Genomic DNA, 21,664 nt, shown 5'->3' on the forward strand with positions numbered 1-21,664 from the left:
AAGACCCATACTCGTTTGCAGGGCCTCACCTGTGAAATCTTGTGTGAAAAATATCCAGATGTGAAACTTCATGTGAAGTGTTCCAAAACCACATGTTTTTCCATGAGGTAGATTTAAAAGACAAATAGCCTCCCTTCTGCCTGAAAAAGTCCTCAAGATTGTTAAGAGCAAACGAGGTCCCAGTAGACACTTCAGTGTACTATGACCAAAGGAACTTTAAAGAATCCTTATCGCTCTGATTGGCATGGCTTCCCAACCTCTACCTCCTAGTATCATAGGCCAGTAGTGTTACTCTCTGTGTGTGTGTGTGACTGACTGGCTGGTTTCTGCGTGTGTGTGTGTGTGTGTGTGTGTGTGTGTGTGTGTGTGTGTGTGTGTGTGTGTGTGTGTGTGTGTGTGTGTGTGTGTGTGTGTGTGTGTGTGTGTGTGTGTGTGTGCGTGTGCGTGCGCGTGCGCGTGTGTGTGTGTGTGTGAGCTCATAAGTGCTTAATACCCTGGGGAGTGCGTCATTAATTATGCAGAGCGTTTGAAACGCCCTACACCACGGGGCAACATCTGGCGCAGTAGGCTCTCTGGGTCGAGGGCTCTGTCGGGAGGTGAAACACCAACCAAGCAGTGCCCCGGTTCCCGCTCCCTCGTCCCCAGAACAGAAAGAAAAGGATCAAATCACTAGTCCCAATTACCCTTCAGTACACTGGAAAAAAATAAAGGTTCCCAAATGGTTCTTCCTCAGCTCTTAAAGTTCCTTAAAGAACTTGCCTGATAAAGAACCTTTGAGTTAAATGTGGGGTTCTTGACGTGGCATCTATGGTTCTTCATAATTCTTCATAGTTAAAGAACTATCCTATTTATGGTTCTTCAGAGACCCAAAAATGGTTCCCTTATTTTATCGCTCTCAAGAACCTTATTTGTCTCCAAGTTGCACCTTTATTTTTAAGAGTGGACACAATGTCTTAACCCTACGGTGTCCATCTTAGGACAGCCTCTGTGGTGGAGAGTCACTTTCATTAGAAAACATGCCTGAGATGTGAGAAGAAACCTTGCCCAGTTATTGCCATTGGGTTTGGGAGGATTTTTTCTTAAGAGCTCAGTGGTGTTTTAAAAGCCGTACACATGTAAACAGGAATTGAGCTGCAGGCGATGCTGTCTGGCGGATGAATTAACGGATTGCAGAAATTCCCATGGTGATACTAAATGCACGGTATGCCTACTGGCGTAAAATAACGCAATGGTGACACTGTGTGGTATAAGGCTATATGTCACATGCTGTTACAGCATGGCTATAAAAAAATTAAATTGAGCAGATCTGACACCTTGTGGCACCACGGACTACATCGCCCATTTAGATTGTTAAGATATCTGAGTGAGGTTCAGGCTCCTCTTTTATTCAGGGACATAACATTGAGGTGACCTACGTCGCTATTACAACATAAGGGAGTTTGTTTTGTTCCACAATGCTCCTATGCCGTGGCCTATTCAACGTTGGATAAGGGTTGACATTGTTACAACAATGACACGACTTGTTCCCGACACAATGGTGCGGATTGTCCTTCGGGTATGACTTCACGTGGGCTTGTGAATGGAGATAGAGGAGGAGTCTCCGCTACTTCCGCCCATGTCTTTCTCCGTCCATGGGCAGATCTATTTATTATCTGTGGAGATAGCACCAGTAGCAGACAGGCCATCCTCGAGATTGTGAACCTAACGCATGCTGCGTCCACCCACTCTCCTGCGTGGGAGCAACTGGGAACAATCTGTTGATGACTTTTTCCCACAGAATATCCTAGAAGGTCTATCCTAGAAGGGATTGGCAGTATTTCAGGGCCACCGTCGTAAGGTAAGATATTCTATTTCACATACTGTTCATCAGTCTTATTACAGTATCATTTAGAAACAATTAACAGAATTTTATTAGGAACAATACGTGCATTGTTGTAGCCTAATAATGTTGAATAGGGCCATCTGAGAAACATTGTGGAACGAAACAAACGGCCTAATGTGGTGCAGCGGGGTAGAACACAGAAATCAAATGTTTTTGACAAAGTGAAATGAGGGTGTGACAGACTAAAATGACATGTGACTTCTGACTGAAATTACTTCTAAAATGACCGTATTGAAATGTATTGAAATGTCAGTACTGAAATTAGTTTTGTACTTCTGTCCTCAGATCCTGAACATGGGAGAGTGCATTTCAGTCCGTGTTTTGCTGATGTTTCTGGCCCTAATCAGCTATCTAATTGCACTGACATTCAACATATTGGCTCTATTTGGGCCCTGGACAGGTGAATTCTTAATGTCCACTTCAAGTCAATGACATCTGTTTGAAATATACTTACTTTTTTTTGCATCCGACGGAATGTTCTGTAACCTGTGTGTTTCAACATGTAGGTGCGTTCATGCAAACCACACAGTATGTGCTGAGCAAGTCCACAACGCACTTAACCCCGGATAGATGGGTACTCTTTCTATGGGACGTCCTTAACGTCTGGTTGATCGGCATGTTCATCTATCTGATACACAATCTCCGTAGAAGGTACGATACTGTCCGTTAAAGCTAGACTCTCGCTGACACTACAACAATCATGTAAACATTGTTCCTTCAGACATTTTGGGTTATTTTCCAAGCCGAACCCTGGCTGGAATGAAATCAACTTTGCACTGGACATTAGCCTGGTCCCAGATCTGTTCCTACTATATTGCCGAATCATTGTCTGTCATTGTCTTGCCAAACATGACAATTCCATAAGGAGGCATCCAGGCTAACTGGCCTGTTAATTGGCAATCTAACTTAGGTGAGACAAAAAAATATATACTAATTATTAAAGTGCAGAAAGAGTGATTTTTCACTGTCCTGGCTAGGGTTGCAGAATTCCGGTAACTTTTCCAAAATTCCCAGGCCTAGTTCTGGCCATGACGATGATGATGATGTTTTTGATTATGATGAGGCTGATGGTGATGGTGATTTTGTTGTTGTTGTTAATTATCCTGATGATGTTCCTGTCCCTTAGGGAAGCCTATACGTGGATGTACACCACTCCTGCTGTCCTGCCCTACGGATTCTACTTGTCCTGGATCGTGAATAGTATTTTGAATATGGCATGGTTATTTCTGTACGACAAAGAGTAAGTGATCAAATCATGTGTATTGACTGTGCAATTATATACAACTTTTAAAATGTTCTGACTTGTTTTTGAGTTTCTACATTGAATTCGTGGCAAGGAAATTACTTATTTCTCAAGACAGATTACGTTTTCTAGATTCTGTGTTTGTCCTAGAAAGATGGTGCCAACTCTCCTGATCACAGCATTACAGGCCATCTCCAACTGCGTGATTATCATGTTCTCCTGCTACGGACTGGCCGTCTATGGAGCGTGGCTCCATAAATATCACAACAATGATCTCTGGCTCATTCGAATACTGGTACAAAAACGTTTTTTTCTACGATTCTCCAAGAACATTGTATTGTGTACACAAACCTTCCACAAGTGTGCCGGACACACATACTTTTTGGTACAGACATGTGTTATCTGTTTATGGTGTCCATATTATGAAGACTCAGTTTCAGTAGGACTGAATCTGTCCTAATATGGGCACCGTATTTTTCAACTCTTTTACAGGTGCAAAACGGAGTGGCTTTGTATGCAACATGGTGGGCTGTGGCTACTTTTTTACACTTGACCGTTGTTTTAGACCATCAAACCCCAATACCCAAGACAGATGCTGCAATAATGGTGCTAGTTCTGCTCCAATTGGGACTCATAGGATGGTGAGAGTTTGATCCGACATTTTATCTAACCTCTTAATTCAGTGATGTTGATTCAATAAACCACACCATTTGAGCTTTTCCAGTAGATTGTCCATTGCAAATTCATGGACAGTGGATTTACTTAATAAACATAAACTATGCCAGCGGCATGACAAGATAATGATACAGTGGCCCTAAGCGACAAAGTAGCTCCTAAAAATTGTGTGACAGCTCGTGCACACAAGGCAAGTGCCTGCAAATCATTCTGTTTAAGATGTTGTGACAGCGTAATGCACACAAAGCAAGTGCCTGCTTTGTGTGCATGCTGTCACGACATTTTCAAAGCTCATTTGCCCCTTTGGGCCACCATACAATCACCAGAAACCTTTCCTTCTCTCACCTTTTTTTAAGCATGGGATTTGATGCGCAATTGATTAATATATTCTTCCTCCTTATAACTCTCTCAGGTTTGTCATAGAGAACTGGTACCTGGATAAGCACGTGCGCTACATCCTCACAGTGTACCCTGTGGTGATCCTGGTGTTGGCAGCGAGTGTGGCCAATCCAGCCACGCCCGGTACCCACATAGACATCATGTCTGGTAGGCCCTATGTCCTTACTGACTCCTAAACTGACACCTCGAGGAAGATAACATAACACAGCCTGTCCTAATATAGACACCGTACAAATGCATTATTAGCAGATGACCAAGTGATAAGATTAGATAGTGTTCTATTTACTGTACATAAGTATAGTGAGAACTGAGTGTACGTATGTGCAATTGGCAATGTTTACACTATCTTCACTACTAGACTAGTGTCAATGTTATTCCTGTATCACTGTCTGTAGCCACTGCAGTAACTTTCCCGTGACGCTTATGGCTAATATACTTGACGCCTCATCTCTTTTCCAGCTGTCATATTGGCCATAACTAGTGTCATATTCCTTGTACGCATTGTCATGGTGTTATGGAAGCACAAGAACAAACCGTTTTATGGAGAAGAGGAGCTCATGTCTCCAGTGGACATCGCCAGAACACAGAAGCTCATCTTTATGTAGGAAGAAGAGAGCTGCCGCGGATATTCACATGCCCCCTTGTTTGAATGTTGTTTTCCTGAACATGTCATGGCTGAGACGTGATCAAACTCTCCCTGTGTTGGATTCATCAAGGCTTTGCTTCAGCAAGACATTTCGGTGATGATTTAGGCTAATAGTGCCTTTGTACTGTACAGATGGAGCTCATAACCATTGGCCATGCTAATGTCTTTTTCGAAATCATATCAATGACTGTGTGTGATAAAACTATGCACCGGAATTCTCTCATGACCGCAATACTAATTCAATGACATTCATGTGATTGTGTTATTTTTGTGTTTATTTTGTTAACCGTTAACTACCACCATATTGTTTTTATACCATGCTCTGATCTACCTTTGTGTTTTGACGTCTTGTTTTAGGTGCTACACTGTACAAAGGTTTGGACTGCGTTTATGTACGAATTAAACTATAGAAATAAAGTGTATTATTATACTTACTAACGTACTTATCTGTAAATGTTCATGGGATTTAACAATAGTCAATACAACCGTGTGCCACAGTGCAATCGCAGGAGCACCCATTGGTTAGAAACCATGGGGAAAAATAACCACACACACACACACACAGTAAACCAAGATACACTGACTGAAACAGTGCCATCATCCAAAGTCCAATGCACCCGATCCAAGATAGTGTGTGTGTGTGTATAAAAGAGTGCGGTGTGTGAGGCGAGCGTTCAACAGTTGATAGTTCGACAGGGAGCATGTACCGCTCCCGTGTGTCTCCGTATGGCCAGGGCAGTATGGAGGGACATCATCACCATGTGTTCCTACACGGTGTGTGTATCGCTCTGGCCATGTTTAGCCAGGTGGTCTCCGAGACCTTCCATGTTCTAGCATCAGGGACCAACTCTGGCGGTGAGTGAAATCTACCAGACACCTGGTCCATCTCTGTACTACAGCGCACTGCTGTGAGGGCATCAGGGACTTTGGTTCAGCAGGCAATCTGGATAAATGAGTAGAGTGGCTCGTGGATGTATCCTGAATGCAATGATATGATTATAATGCCACCGTTTGTAGAGTCAAGATTGTAGAGTCAAACGCTTGATGTGGTCATTGCGTCCTAGGAACACGGGAACAAATACTAAACTTATGACTACTTTTTTAACATGAAGCTTTAGGCGTGACAATCATTTTGACCTCTACCTTTTCTGAGGGGGAAAAATACTACTTATTAAACAACGTTTCATTATCCTAGCTATTGTATTAGTATAAAATAATATAATTTCAAAGAATTTTGAGCATACAATATAGCTCAGTGTTTGAGTATTTTACACAGTCATATTGCTCATCTTTATCAAGGCTGCCAATCATTTCGGACCCCCCCTGGATATATGATAACTTTGTCACTGTCATAATCAATGACTATTTTACCCAATATGACCTGTACATGATATCTCCTACAGGGATGTTTCAAATGCATATACACTATGTCACCCAAAGGATCCATTTGAGAAAATACGTTAGCACAACTTGTCATACACCAATGTATCCACAGTGGAATGACTTTATCTACTGATAGACCTTTGGTCTGCCACGCATTCTAAATGTCATCTTTTTACAACCCGGCACTGAAGAGAGGCCAATGATTGTATTTTTAAATCCTAATCTGCATGTCACCAACCACATTGCGTAAGCAGATGAGTTGATAAACGCACGGAAACGTTGTAAACGGGAGGTAATGTTACCACAGAGTTTTCAAACCCAGAGACACAACATCATGATACTTCCGGGAGTGCATTGCGAAGGAGTCTCAACAGACCAGCCCGGGGTTTGGGGTTTGGAAAGTCAATGGGAGAAGGGGGAAAATGTGTCCTTAGTTGTTGCGTTTCTCAAATTCTAAAGGCACAACCTATATTCGAGCCAATGTCTCAACTAGCTGAGCATGTCATTACAACAACCTTGTGAAAGTGAAAAACTGACACTTTTTCATTTTTGGCAAAAACAATTTTATATCGAAGGAGTGCCTCTCATTTGACGACCTGCACATGCGCAGTTCTACGCAACACAATCGTTAGACCCGGGGGAAGTGTTTCTATGCATGGGCTATTCTTGCTAACACCGCCATGACATCACCTAGAAGTGTGATCAGGGATTTCTATTGGAGAAGCAGTTTCTGCACATCTTCATGCTGTACTGTCTTTGATGTTACTGCTCATACTGATGTATTCTCCATCTCACTGTTATACAGTGTCCATATTAGGACCGTGTCAGCAGGACTTGTTTCAGTCTGAGGCTGTCCTAATATGGACACCATACTCGTGCATGCTGTGAATCTGTTTCCTATGTTGGGAGGCAAACACTAAAGTATCTCCATTGCCAATAGGATAAGCTGGCTTGTTATTCACAATACAGCTTCATCTTCACATGGCTTATACTGGTATTACATTGCAACTCTATACTTACTGTTAGACACAGTAACTGTATGGTGTCCATATTAGGACACCCTCAGTCTTAGCAGGAGGCTGTCCTAATATGGACACTGGAGCACATGGATTGTAGAGCTTGCTAGTTTACAGTAAAAAAAAAAAACAGAAATGAGTTACCTCTGGTTCGTTTAGCCATTCCTATGGAGGAAATGAATGGGGCAACTATGGGGTTTTGGGACAAACGCCAAAAATAAGGCCTGAGGTTAACACAGGCTGAGGAGATCGTATATGTTTTGTTCTATGAGATCATATCAGTCAGTTAACATGACCTTTATGAGTTCTGAAGCCTTTGTGCTTGTTTTGTTTGCGAAAATGTACAAAATAATCACACAAAAAGACGTTAGCCGATGAAGATTATCTCAAAGAGCAGAACATATAGGGTCTCCTAATCCGGTGTTTACCATAGACCTTATTTTCTGCGTTTATCTAAAAACTCAACGACAAAAACATGTTTTCCCTATAGGCTTTGGCCAATGAGCCATGGAGGAGTCAATGCCTACAAAAAGACACCTTTACTACTGCTCTCTACCGAGTCCTTTTACCGAACATGCACTGGCTTTACTCCCTAGGTCTGTTTAGGACCACATTGGATAATGTCTCTGAGTCCTTTCCTCTGGAGGTGACCATGGACCGCTGGGCAGACAACACCTGGATCATGCTCCGGCTATGGAACAGTGCTTGGCTCATACACTCTCTTTTTACTGTGTTCCAGAGGTATCACACTCTCACTCACTCAGTCACTCAGTCACTCACTCACTCACTCACTCACTCACTCACTCACTCACTCACTCACTCACTCACCCCCTACTCTTCCAAAGGTTAACTGAATGCCTAAGTGATGACAATTAAATGATGAGGCTGTACAGCATGCGTGATTTATATCACTCAGTTGTTATTGATGTTCTCTGCATGAAAGGAATGGGTTTGGGCCAGTCTCCTGCAACCCTGAGATTCACCCTCCGTCATTCTATCTGATCTGGACTATGATCAACGTAGCAAAGATCACCTGGCTGTTTCTCTGGGACAGGCAGTAAGTAGTTTAGCACTTTTTGCATTTAAAGGGGAAGTTTTAAAAATGTAATGTTAGATGATTTCTCATCCTGAAAGTAGTCTACGGGCCAGGATAAACTCTAACCCATGGTTTACTGTTATTTAAACAGCCACTGCAACCTTCAGCGAGACTACTTTCAGGGTGAGGAGCCATCTAACAGTTTTAAAGGCCCAATGCAGTCAAAAACGTGATTTACCTGTGTTTTATATATACACAGTTGAAGTTGGATGTTTACATACACTTAGGTTGGAGTCATTAAAACTCATTTAATAACCACTCCACAAATTTCTTGTAAACAATATATAGTTTTGGCAAGTCGGTTAGGACATCTACTTTGTGCATGACACAAGTAATTTTTCCAACAATTGTTTACAGACAGATTATTTCACTTATAATTCACTGTATCACAATTCCAGTGGGTCAGAAGTTTACATACACTAAGTTGACTGTGCCATTAAACAGCTTGGAAAATTCCCGAAAATGATGTCATGGCTTTAGAAGCTTCTGATAGGCTAATTTACATAATTTGAGTCAATTGGAGGTGTGCCTGTGGATGTATTTCAAGGCCTACCTTCAAACGCAGTGCCTCTGCTTGACATCATGGTAAAAATAAAACAAATCAGGCAAGTCTGGTTCATCCCTGGGAGCAATTTCCAAATGCCTGAAGGTACCACGTTCATCTGTACAATGAATAGTACACAAGTATAAACACCATGGGACCACGCAGCCTTCATACCGCTCAGGAACGAGGCAAGTTCTGTCTCCTAGAGATGAATGTACTTTGTTGCGAAAAGTGCAAATCAATCCCAGAACAACAGCAAAGGACCTTGTGAAGATGCTGGAGGAAACAGGTACAAAAGTATCTATATCCATCGTAAAAAAAAAGGGCTATATTGTCATGACCTGAAAGGCTGCTCAGCAAGGAAGAAGCCACTGCTCCAAAACCGCCCCAAAAAAGCCAGACTACGGTTTGCAACTGCACATGGGGACAAAGATCGTACTTTTTGGAGAAATGTCCTCTGGTCTGATGAAACAAAAATATAACTGTTTGGCCAAAATGACCATCGTTATGTTTGGAGGAAAAATATGGATGCTTGCAAGCCGAAGAACACCATCCCAACCGTGAAGAACAGGGGTGGCAGCATCATGTTGTGGGGTGCTTTGCTGCAGGAGGGACTGGTGCACTTCACAAAATAGATGGCATTATGAAGAGGGAAAATTATGTGGATATATTGAAGCAACATCTCAAGACATCAGTCAGGAAGTTAAAGCTTGGTAGCAAATGGGTCTTCCAAATGGGCAATAACCCCAAGCATACTTCCAAAGTTGTGACAAAATGGCTTAAGGACAACAAAGTTAAGATATTGGAGTGGCCATCACAAAGCCCTATAGTGGCCATCACATAGCCCTAAAGTCCTATAGACAATTTGTGGGCAGAACTGAAAAGGCATGTGCGAGCAAGGAGGCCTACAAACCTGACTCAGTTACACCAGCTCTGTCAGGAGGAATGGTCCAAAATTTACCCAACGTATTGTGGGAAGCTTGTGGAAGGCTACCCGAAACGTTTGACCCAAGTTAAACAATTTAAAGGCAAATATACCAAAAACCTTCTGAGTGTATGTAAACTTCTGACCCACGGGGAATGTGATGAAATAAATAAAAGCTGAAATAAATAATTGTTTTTACTATTATTCTGACATTTCACATTCTTAAAATAAAGTGGTGATCCTAACTGACCTAAAACAGGGAATTTTTACTCTGATAAAATGTCAGGAATTGTTAAAAACTGAGTTTAAATGTATTTGGCTAAGGTGTACGTAAACTTCCGACTTCAACTGTTTTTCTGCACTATGAGGTTTGAATAACACTGTGAAATTGTTTACATTATGATAATACCCTTTTAGTTTAAGAGCTGTTTGAAAGACCACCTGAAATTTTAGTCTGTTTATCTGGGATGGAGATTTTGCCTGCCTGGTGACATCACACAGGGGGTAAATTAGATAACAGACCAATAAGAAAGCGAGTTCCAAACTTCTCTGCCATTAACAGCCATTTTTCAGTTGCCCCTCCCACTCAGACCACTCCCAGACAGTCTTAGCAACATTCTAGCTTGAGAAATTGATCTTTTTGATGACAATTTAAATTTAAAACAATCACAGTAAGGTACTGTATTGTTACCCAGAAATGATTTGATATGGAGATTTTTTTTTTAAAACAGCTGCATTGGACCTTAAAATATAAACTTCCCCTTTAAGATACAAATTTTTGGATTTTAAAATATGACAAAATAAATACAGTGGGCCTATGTGCAGAACCAAGAAAGGCAATACTAAATATGGAACATCTTTTGTGTTTTTACAGTGACCTTCTACCGTCCCTGTTTTTTAAATGGGTTATCCCAATTCACAGCTTCCAAATGCTGTATGTGTCCTACCGAAACCTGCACAATCACAGAACCTGGCTGGCCATCAACAACCCCAAAGAACCCTGGTGGACCCGCTATCTGGTGAATTCAAGATCTTATCGACACAATGATGTCAAGATGTAGCACAGTTGCTTGTTTAATCGTGCTGCTGTTAGCCAATGAGCTTCAGGGCAAAATGACCTTATGTAACCAAGTTGAATTGGTTAAACTTACTCTTGAGCTTGAAATACCACCACCCGTGCAGCCAAAGTGCTAGCTTTTCTTGTTTGCGAAAAAAGACAAGTTAGTGCTCTTAAGAAAGCCGCATGCGGCACAGTGACGCTTACAGGTCGTAAGAGATGTTTTCTTGAGATCATTTGCATCAATGACCTCACTAACCTTAAGATAAGATAGTACTTTATTAACCCTGGTACTGTACGTCTTGTTCTAATATGTCAAATGCATATGTCTTAGTAGTCGTTAGAGATCATTAAGGTTTTCTTGGCATCATTTGCAGCAATGACCTAAGATAAAATCACGTAGCACTATCCTACTGGGCACAGACGTCAATTCAATCTCTATTCCATGTTGGCTTAACGCGATATCATTGAAATTACATTGACATGACGTGAAAACAACGTTGATTCAACCAGTGTGTGCCCAGTGGGATATACAGTGCATTCAGAAAGTTTTCAGAGCCCTTGACTTTTTCCACATTTTGTTATGTTACAGCCTTACTCTAAAATGGATTAAAAATATATATATCCTCATCAATCTACAAACAATATCCCATAATGACAAAGCAAAGGTTTGCAAAAAAAATGTATATCACATTTACATAAGTATTCAGACCCTTTTCTCAGTACTTTGTTGAAGCACCTTAGGTATTTTCATGTCTCTCCAGAGATGTTTCGATCAAGTTCAAGTCAGGGCTCTGACCGGGCCACTCAAGGACATTCAGAGACTTGTCCCAAAGCCACTCATAAGTTGTCTTAGCTGTGTGCTTTGGATCATTGTCCTGTTGGAAGGTGAACATTCGCCCCAGTCTGAGGTCCTGTGCGCTCTGGAGCAGGTTTTCATCAAGGATCTCTGTACATCTTTCCCTCCATCCTGACTAGTCTCCCAGTCCCTGAAAAACATTCCAACAGCATGACGCTGCCACCACCATTCTTCACCGTAGGGATGGTGCCAGGTTTCCTCCAGACGTGACGCTTGGAATTAAGGCCAAAGGGTTCAATCTTGTTTCTGATGGTCAGGGGGTCCTTTATGTGGCCTTTGACAAACTCCATGTGGGCTGTCATCTGCCTTTAACTGAGGAGTGGCTTCCGTCTGGTCACCTTCCTTACCAAGGCCCTTCTCCCCGATTGCTAAGTTTGGCTGGGGCGCCAGCTATAGGTAGAGTTTTTGTGGTTCCAAACTTCTTCCATTTAAGAATGATGGAGGCCACTGTGTTCTTGGGGACCTTCAATGCTGCAGACATTTTTTGACACCCTTCCCCAGATCTGTGCCTCGACACAATCCGGTTTTGGAACTCTACGGACAATTCCTTTGACCTCATGGCTTCGTTTTTGCTCTGACATGCACTGTCAACTGTGGGACCTTATATAGACAGGTGTGTGCCTTTCCAAATCATGTCCAATCAACTGAATTTAAAACAGGTGGCCTCCAATCAAGTTGTAGAAATATCTCAAGGATGATCAATGGAAACAGGATGCACCTGAACTCAATTTCGAGTCTCATGACAAAGGGCTTGAAAACTTATGTAAATAAGGGATTTTTTATTATGGGGTATTATGTGTAGATTGATGAGCAAATGTTTTTATTTTATTCATTTTAGAATAAGGGTGTAAAGTAACAATGTGGACAAAGCTACATGTGGACAATACCAAAACAAACTATCTAATGATTCTGTCTCTTCACAGAAGAATCTGTAGTGCTGGGATAGTTGTATCCCCCATATATTTAACATTGTGTTGGTGCCAAGAATTTTGTATATTAATTGAAATTGAAAAACGCAAAGTTTTGAATCCAGCGTTGTTAAGTGTATCAGTCCATGAACCAAAAATCTCTTCCCAACTATTTTGCAATCTATATGGCACAGCTGTCAGTTTGTTGGTACTTAAATTAATCTGATATACTTTTTTATTTATCCAAATTCGGTTTAACCAATATTGATCTTTAATGCAGGGCCGACAGAAAAGTCCCTCACTTTCTCCCTCTTCCACTTGCCTCTTCAGTTTGAGTAGAGCAGACATTTCAGAATGTGTATGTTAGCTGCGTGTGTGACAACTCCACCAGTCCTATTTATGATATAATTTACAAAGATTATACATTTAAAAAATATTTTTCTCTCCAATTGAAACATTATTTTATCAATTGGATTATCTTGGCAAAGGAGAAATGCTCACCAACAGGGATTTAATCAAATATGCGCACCAAATTTGAGTGAAATGTGCTTTTTGTGCGTATGGAAAAGGATATTGCCATAACAATCATTTTACTTAATTTCAATTTCAAAAACACCACCACTTTCATCCTTCCAGTGCACGCCAATCAACACAAGGCAAGGGTATACCGCAGCATACCACCCTGCATACCACTACTGGCTTGCTTCTGAAGCTAAGCAGGGTTGGTCCTGGTCAGGCCCTGGATGGGAGACCAGATGCTGCTGGAAGTGGTGTTGGAGGGCCAGTAGGAGGCACTCTTTCCTCTGGTCTAAAAAATATCCCAATCCCCCAGGGAACAGACGGCACTGCCCTGTGTAGGGTGCCGTCTTTCGGATGGGACGTTAAACGGATGTCCTGACTCTCTGAGGTCATTAAAGATCCCATGGCACTTAGACGTAAGAGTAGGGGTGTTAACCCCGGTGTCCTGGCTAAATTCCCAATCTGGCCCTCAAACCATCATTGTCACCTAATAATCCCCACTTTACAATTGGCTCATTCATCCCCCTCCTCTCCCCTGTAACTATTCCCCAGGTCGTTGCTGCAAATGAGAACGTGTTCTCAGTCAACTTACCTGGTAAAATAACGGTAAAATAAAAAATCCCATGACTGAACTGACAGCCAATCATTTATCCTAGAGTCCACGTAGTTAATAAACAATAAGGAACACCTGTTCTAACAGTCTATGAGGCTGCATTCAAGAGCTCATGCCTGTTACATATTTACCCCCCCCCCCCCCCAAAGTTCTTAAATGTGTCCTCTCATTTCAAGACAAAAAAGCAAAAAATAAGACAAGGCACATCAAAAATAAAGGTCAAGGAAAAACTGCAAAAACACATCTAAATGAAGAATACATGTATTGACCAAATAGGCCTAACGAAAAAGCACACTTTGAAAAACAAAATACTGCAAACCAATACTTAAATAAAATAAATACCGGAAGACCATGCAGTCGTATAATGGGACGGAGTCATCTTTTCTTCGACGTTTCAGAGCGCCTCATCATCACACCATTGCCAGTATGTTCGCCAAGGGGACCGTCATTATGCGCCGAAACACCATTCTGCAACACATGAACTTGGACAAACATACCTCACCATCACATTAAATTATATCTGTCACATTAAAAATAAATACATAGGCCTAATTTATATTTCTCTTAACATTTCAGAATACCTTAATATGATTGGTGCAATATAGATGAGCTGCAAACATCAACCACTTACCTGGAGCTCCTCATCAGTCACATATGCACACACATTCACTGGTGCAGCACAGGCCAGGGTTCTTTTCACCCTATACTGCTATGGGTGTGGCAACTGGGCATTAACACAGATACAGAGGTGGTTGGTTTCCCGGGACTGCTTACACAATACAGCATAACCGCATGGCAGAAAGACTGAACTTGGCCCCTCTACGCACAACAACGTAGGCAGCCATGACGCTCGGTGCCAGGATGCCCTCTTACCGACCTGAATATGACTGACGTCATGATTTGACCTCGTATTTTTCAGAGTTCCCAGTTGTCTTGAACACACCATAGGTATCACCTCTGACTTCCCTTAAGGGAAGTTCACCATTCACAAAACCTCACACACTCGCATCCATCCGCTAAGCCGTGCACCGGGAAGGCAGCGGAGAGCCCAGCCATTATGGTCACCCAATGCCCTTCCTCAGCGCACCTCCGTCCCCCTAACCCATATTCACAAGGCATTAGAGCCTCCACTAAAAACAAGGCATTAGAGCCTCCACTAAAAACAAGGCATTAGAGCCTCCACTAGAAACAAGGCATTAGAGCCTCCACTAAAAACAAGGCATTAGAGCCTCCAATAAAAACAAGGCATTAGAGCCTCCACTAAAAACAAGGCATTAGAGCCTCCACTAAAAACAAGGCATTAGACCCTCCACTAAAAACAAGGCATTAGACCATCCACTAAAAACAAGGCATTAGAGCCTCCACTAGAAACAAGGCATTAGAGCCTCCACTAAAAACAAGGCATTAGAGCCTCCACTAAAAACAAGGCATTAGAGCCTCCACTAAAAACAAGCCGTTAGAGCCTCCACTAAAAACAAGGCATTAGACCCTCCACTAAAAACAAGGCATTGGAGCCTCCACTAAAAACAAGGCATTAGAGCCTCCACTAAAAACAAGGCATTAGAGCCTCCACTAAAAACAAGGCATTAGAGCCTCCACTAAAAACAAGGCATTAGAGCCTCCACTAAAAACAAGGCATTAGAGCCTCCACTAGAAACAAGGCATTAGAGCCTCCACTAAAAACAAGGCATTAGAGCCTCCACTAAAAACAAGGCATTAGAGCCTCCACTAAAAACAAGGCATTAGAGCCTCCACTAAAAACAAGGCATTAGAACCTCCACTAAAAACAAGGCATTAGACCATCCACTAAAAACAAGGCATTAGAGCCTCCACTAAAAACAAGGCATTAGACCCTCCACTAAAAACAAGGCATTAGAGCCTCCACTAAAAACAAGGCATTAGAGCCTCCACTAAAAACAAGGCATTAGAGCCTCCACTAAAAACAAGGCCCACCAGGGCCACATCACAAATCGAATCGCACCAATACATATTCTAAAAACAGATCCTTTACCAAGAAATACTAAGTCTTGTTTTAATATGTCTCTTTCATATGTCTTTTATCATGGTCCCTCTGGTCTAACTGTGCGTTGACGTGTTGGTGTTGTGCGGGACAGACCCAGAACGGACTGGCTGCGTTTGGCTGGTGGACTCTCCTGGAGGCCCTGGTCAGTCTGGGAGTTGTGCTGGGGTACCAGGCTGGGCTACCTGAGCCTCTGGTCAGCTCAATGGTGCTCACTCTACTTCTCCTGGGGATGCTCATCTGGTAATAACTGACAATGAAATAATGATGGGCCCATACATATACATCGTAATCATTGATTGAATGGAAAAATTACAATTGTGGTGTCCATATTAGAACAGTCTCTCGTGCTGAGACCGAGGCTGTCCTAATATGGACACCGCACTGACTAAATCGGTACACTCTACTAGGAAGCTGGGATTTAATTACGTTGTGAAAACAATGTTATTTCTTAACAGGTTTGTCTTTGAGAGCTTCACATTCTCCAAGTACATCCGCTACACGTTTACTGTCTACCCTGTGTTGATTGTGGGCCTGGGAGCCATGTTCACCAGAGGCTATCGTGTCCATGACCTTGCTCCTAACACAGTCTACTGTGGTAAGAACATAGAGTTGGATAGAGGGCACACTTAGCCCAAAGCCTGTTTTGAGGGCTTTCACCATTTTGAAGTAGTCAACTGGGTGGGACTTGCTATGGGTTAAGGACGATCACAGAATTCCATCCAGGTCAGCAGGAATTATACTCCTGAGCAAACATTCCCTAAGTCGCTCTGGATAAGAGCATCTGCTATATTACTAAAATGTAAATGTATAATCAGGTGGCAGTAAATCACTAACCTTGTCTTTGAACCTGTTCAGACTATGCACATTGCAAAGATAGATATGAGCTCTCTAGTACAGCTCTATGAAATGAACACACTGGAGTAATACCAACCACTCACACCCACATTCAGATCAATTTTAACGTAGGCAGATGCTGGCCAATTATAACATGATTGTATAGGCACATTATAGATACTGTAATTGGAACAGTGCTAAGCTAACGCTAACGCTTACCAGAAAAAGCTTGTAGACAATTTTGTATAGTCTGATGAATAACAGTTACGTAACACTTACATTACACTTGACTTTGTATTTCTTGTCCCAACCACACAGGGTTCATTATGCTTGCTGCAACTGTCCTGAACTGTATCCGTTTGATCGCTGCATGCTTCTACCCGGATGACACCTCCAACAATTTGACCAAGGAGCCCAACCGTAAACCTGACTTCTGCGAGACTGTCTGCCAACCAATGGGAAAGGACATCACAATGGCTTCACAAACTGGTTTTGTGAATCCTGTCTTCTGTAATAACTTAGACAATTAGCAGAGGATACGGTGTCCATATTAGGACAGAAACGACTCCTGTTGAGGATTTACCCAAAGTGAATTGTTTTGCATGTAAATAATTTTGATACTAATTAATGGTATTTTCTGTAAGAATGGACACTGTGCTCTTGGCGAGGAATAGCTACAGCTTGAGTTAACTCTAAGCTTAGAGTGTTGACATGCCTCCACATTCATCACAAACAAATAGATTCCAGAATACCAAACAGTCCCTTAACAATTCAGAATGTTGAATAAACTTTATTTGAACTTACTTCACCGGTTTTCACTGAGTTTTCACTCCTCCTCCATAAAGAGAGCCACTCGCTCACCAGCTGGTTATTCTCACCTCTCTTCCTTGCGGACGTGACTGCGTTCATAAAAGCCTTCCTCAGCATGACTAGATTCCTGGCTCGCTACTGATGTTTAGAGGTTAATGCTGCCGAACATTGGACTTCAGCTCCTGTCGATAGTATTGAGTGCTGACCAATGGGAAAGTTTTGCTTTGAGTAGAATAATTTCTCTGCTCGTCAGTCTCCATTTAGCTAGCGCCACACGGCTAGCTATCGAGACTTGGTTGGGCCTAGCCGCAAGGCTTTAGCTAACTTGGCTAGCTAGCTGCAAGGCTAGCTTACCACACAAAGGACTAGCTCTCGCTGCAAGGCTTAACCTAACCTGTGTAACTCACAAGGCTAGCTACACCAAACTAGCTTTTCTACCTACACAGGTAGAATTGCTAGCTTTCCTCTCGCATTTAGCACAAACCACTCATGGGCCGTGTTGACTAGACTAACAGCACTAGCTTCACAGCGTGACGATCGAGAGACCCGCTTCGTTCGTGGAGAAACAAAGAAGGCACGCACTTTCTCCGGCTAGCAGTGTGCTAACTAGATAAGCTATTAGCCTTGAGGCAAAAGATAGGTTGGTTTGGTAGAAGACAAAAAGGCTATGATGTGCACACGCTATGGAATGTGGGACATCGTCTAGGAGGACTAAAACCTCGATATTGATTAGAAAGAAATACTCTAAATCGATGACAAAGAGGAGGAAGAGAAAACTCAAGCCCACGCCTCAGTGCAGCATCAGCACACGATGAAAAATGTAGGCTTATCGTTGTCTGTAAACGGGTAGGAAGCAGGCTCGGTATTGACTGGCCAGCAGCCGTGGGGGGTGGCAGCACTGACAAGGACTGGTTCAAAGGGAAGAAACTGCCCTCTCACACCATCGCAGGGAAACATCTCCCAGCGGTCCCAGCATGCATGGTGGAAGCCAAACGTCACTGGGACAAACCCCTGTTCAGCTAGATCCAAACCTGGGCAAACCTCCAGTGGTTGAGCTGTCCCTGGCTAGCCACCTCTACCCCAGTGCATCGTCTATGACCGGCACTGCTCTCCTCTCCTCCATATTCCAAAAGGTCTATGTGGCTGTGGCATGTTCAGTACGGGTGTTGAACGTAACGTCCCTACTGCTGGCGTACCAAGCCAAGCCAATGAGCACTCTCTTAGTCAATGGCAAAATCAGCCCGGACCAATGGGACGAGATCTGCGTCATTGCGGATATCAACCTCCGATCCTCCAGAGGTGCACATGTGCGTGTATGTGTTTGTGTTTCTCTTCATCCAAATATTTTTGAAGCACGTTGGTCGAAATTATTGCTGTATTCATTGTGCTTGCATCTTCCTGGGGTCCTGCTGCTTCACGGCTGTACTCTCATATTTGCTGAAGTACAAAATACTCTGCCTCCCTCTTTAGTGGCTCCATCTCTGTTCAGTATGCACGCGAAGCAGTGACTTCAGGGGGACCTGTGCCAATTGTTTTGCAATAATAGTGGACCGCAAAGATAAAAGTTTCAGTATAGCTTAAGTTTTTCAAATTATTTTTAGTTTTTATTTTAGTTTCAGTTTTTGTTTACTATAATAACCTTCATATCTCGCTCAACCCCTGAGTATCCCCCGTGCCACAGCTCTCCCCTCAACGCTTTTACAAGCAACCGAAGCAGAAAGGCAATTTGTCAGTCGCCACCAAGCAGTCCCTGAATCCCAGTGTTTCAACACTGCCCTATGTAATAAAAACGTATCTGTTGCATCCAGGCGTCTTGCCAAAGGCACAGAGGAGAAATACGACAAAGGGGCAACTCACTCCAATGCCCCCAGAGGGGACTACGGCACCACTAGTGAGTGAGAGTCATCCGACTTGTGGGCGATCGCTGCAAGAGCAGAGAACTGGTGGCATGCACAGTCAAATCAAATCAAATTTGTCACATGCGCCGAATACAACAGGTGTCGACCTTACAGTGAAATGTTTACTTACAAGCCCTTAACCAACAACGCAGTATTAAGAAAATACCCCCCAAAAATATGCATATCCTTGCTTCAGGTCCTGAGCTACAGGCAGTTAGATTTGGGTATGTCATTTTAGGCAAAAAATTTAAAAAAGGGGCGGATCCTTAAGAGCTTAGTGATGAGCTTTGAGGGCACCATGATGTGGAATGCTGAGCTGTAGTCAATGAACAGTATTCTCACATAAGTGCTCTTTTTGTCCAGTTTGGACCAGCCTTTCAAAGCATTTCATGGCTACAGACATGAGTGCTACGGGTAGAAGTCATTTAGGCAGGTTAACTTAGTGTTCTTGGACACAGGGACTATGGTGGTCTGCTTGAAACATGTTGGTATTACAGACTCAGACAGAGAGAGGTTGAAAATGTCAGTGAAGACACTTGCCAGTTGGTCAGCGCATGCTCGGAGTACATGTCCTGGTAATCCGTCTGGCCCAGCGGCCTTGTGAATGTTGAACTGTTTAAAGGTCTTACTCACATCGGCTGCGGAGAGCGTGATCACACAGTCCTCTGGAACAGCTGATGCTCTCATGCATGTTTCAGTGTTATTTGCCTCGAAGTGAGCATAGAAGTTACTTAGCTCGTCTGGTAGGCTTGTGTCACTGGGCAGCTCTCGGCTGTGCTTCCATTTGCTTCTACTGCTGGTACGTCCTGGTTCCCAGGGGGGCATTTCATACACTCCATTCTGGACCTAAGGATCCGCAACAGCTTTCATCATGTTCCGTATGCTGACATACAATGTGCTGTTTCGTTTTATTCGTTAAGGCGACTGGTTCAGTTCAGTGGACCTACAGGGAGCTTATTTTCATATAAGCATTCTGCCAGCACACAGGATATTTTCAGGTTTCCTTTCAAAGCACAGCCTACAAATACCTTGCTGTTGCCTTCGGGCTAGCATTTGTTACCGGTTTGTTCAGCAAGTTTGTGGAAGCGTCTCTAGCACCCCTGAGAACCAGGGGGCCAAAAATCTCCGCCTACACAGACAATTACCAGCTTTGATCCCCTACACAGTGTCGTCAGCGGTTGTTTCCTAGGAAAGTGTCATTAAGTTTGAATTTCATCTCAATCGTTTTGAAAGTGCTCTGGGATTTTACAAAGATCCTTCCTTGGTCGTCCATGTTGATGATCAGACTGGGCTTGATGTGGTTTCCCACCAGTCGGGTCGTGAAGCCAACACCTGCACAGTGGAGAACAAACTGTCAAGAGGGATCCATTGACAGTATCGTGTGGTGCAAGCAAAGGTATTGTCCATGTGTAATAACTATACATATAAATGATTATCCTACTGAGATCTTAAGATTGTATCAGAAATATATTCCTCAAAAGAAAATCCTATCATTACATTTCAGCCATCATTTATTAAATTGGAGAAAAATATATCGTACCAGAACTTTCACATACTGAAAGTTAAAGTTCTCGCTGGAAATCAATTTCCAGGTCCCCACAAACTTGTCAACCATCTTTCAAGTTATCTTTAATACCTGCTAATTTACTCAAATGTAAATATCGCCAACAGTGCATTCTATTGATTCAAACTCGACTATACAATTCACGGTGTGAAAAGGATCTCTCTGGCACACGTGTTCTAAAGCAGCCCAACGTCACGGCCATGAACGTCACGGTACAGGTGAAAGGTTTTTGAGTTCCACATCTACTAGGCTACTATATGAAAACATATACTTAATTGTTTGAAACCTGGACGTTTTACTTAATATTATGAGGCATGTCTTACCTTTCTTCAATGTAGCCTAGCCACTAATCTGACAGAAACTGATATTTTATGAAGATTTTCTCATAATCCATTGAAGCCAGCACTTTTCTCGTGTTCCATTATTTTTCATATCAGCTTTCTTTGTCCAGAAGTCAAAAGCACAAGAGTCATAACCCATCATATTTGTTGCATATTATGACATCCCCTCTTTCTACGTTTCTAAGGAGATGTTCATCTCTGTCACATTAAACCTCCCACATCAAGGTGTACCATTTTAAAATAGTGTTTGCTCGCAAATAGCATTTTGGCAAATGTTTGAAAATGATGTTTTACATCAATTATTATTGCATGTTTTCAAAGCTCCGCTCCTGGTAGGCCTACGCATGCATAGTATTTTCTGTTGGTCATGTCATTTACTGTTTGGAACTAATTTAATTGTTTGGTAGACAGTTATTGGAGGATAGTTAG

At 42.5% G+C, this 21,664-nt stretch overlaps 1 protein-coding gene across 2 annotated transcripts; it reads left to right on the top strand.

Moving 5' to 3' along the window:
* Window positions 1-1,632: 1,632 nt before the first annotated feature.
* Window positions 1,633-17,425, top strand: LOC129822787 (uncharacterized). 2 transcript variants are annotated; one of them, XM_055881205.1, is made up of 14 exons: window positions 1,633-1,837; window positions 2,168-2,282; window positions 2,389-2,533; window positions 3,009-3,122; window positions 3,258-3,420; window positions 3,618-3,766; window positions 4,213-4,346; window positions 4,659-5,700; window positions 7,841-7,985; window positions 8,188-8,301; window positions 10,684-10,828; window positions 15,880-16,028; window positions 16,244-16,383; window positions 16,941-17,425. In XM_055881205.1, the coding sequence occupies exons 8-14, from the start codon at window positions 5,547-5,549 to the stop codon at window positions 17,150-17,152; spliced, it is 1,059 nt and encodes a 352-aa protein (XP_055737180.1). In that variant the 5' UTR covers window positions 1,633-1,837; window positions 2,168-2,282; window positions 2,389-2,533; window positions 3,009-3,122; window positions 3,258-3,420; window positions 3,618-3,766; window positions 4,213-4,346; window positions 4,659-5,546; the 3' UTR covers window positions 17,153-17,425. The 2 variants fall into 2 exon arrangements, with proteins under 2 accessions (XP_055737180.1, XP_055737181.1); XM_055881206.1 differs by lacking the exons at window positions 7,841-7,985; window positions 8,188-8,301; window positions 10,684-10,828; ... (1 more) ...; window positions 16,244-16,383; window positions 16,941-17,425 and having other exon boundaries at window positions 1,638-1,837; window positions 3,276-3,420; window positions 4,659-5,279.
* The last annotated feature ends 4,239 nt before the right edge of the window (window positions 17,426-21,664 follow it).

This window comes from Salvelinus fontinalis, chromosome 25, assembly GCF_029448725.1.
Source record: "Salvelinus fontinalis isolate EN_2023a chromosome 25, ASM2944872v1, whole genome shotgun sequence".
Classification (NCBI taxonomy): Eukaryota; Metazoa; Chordata; class Actinopteri; order Salmoniformes; family Salmonidae; genus Salvelinus; species Salvelinus fontinalis.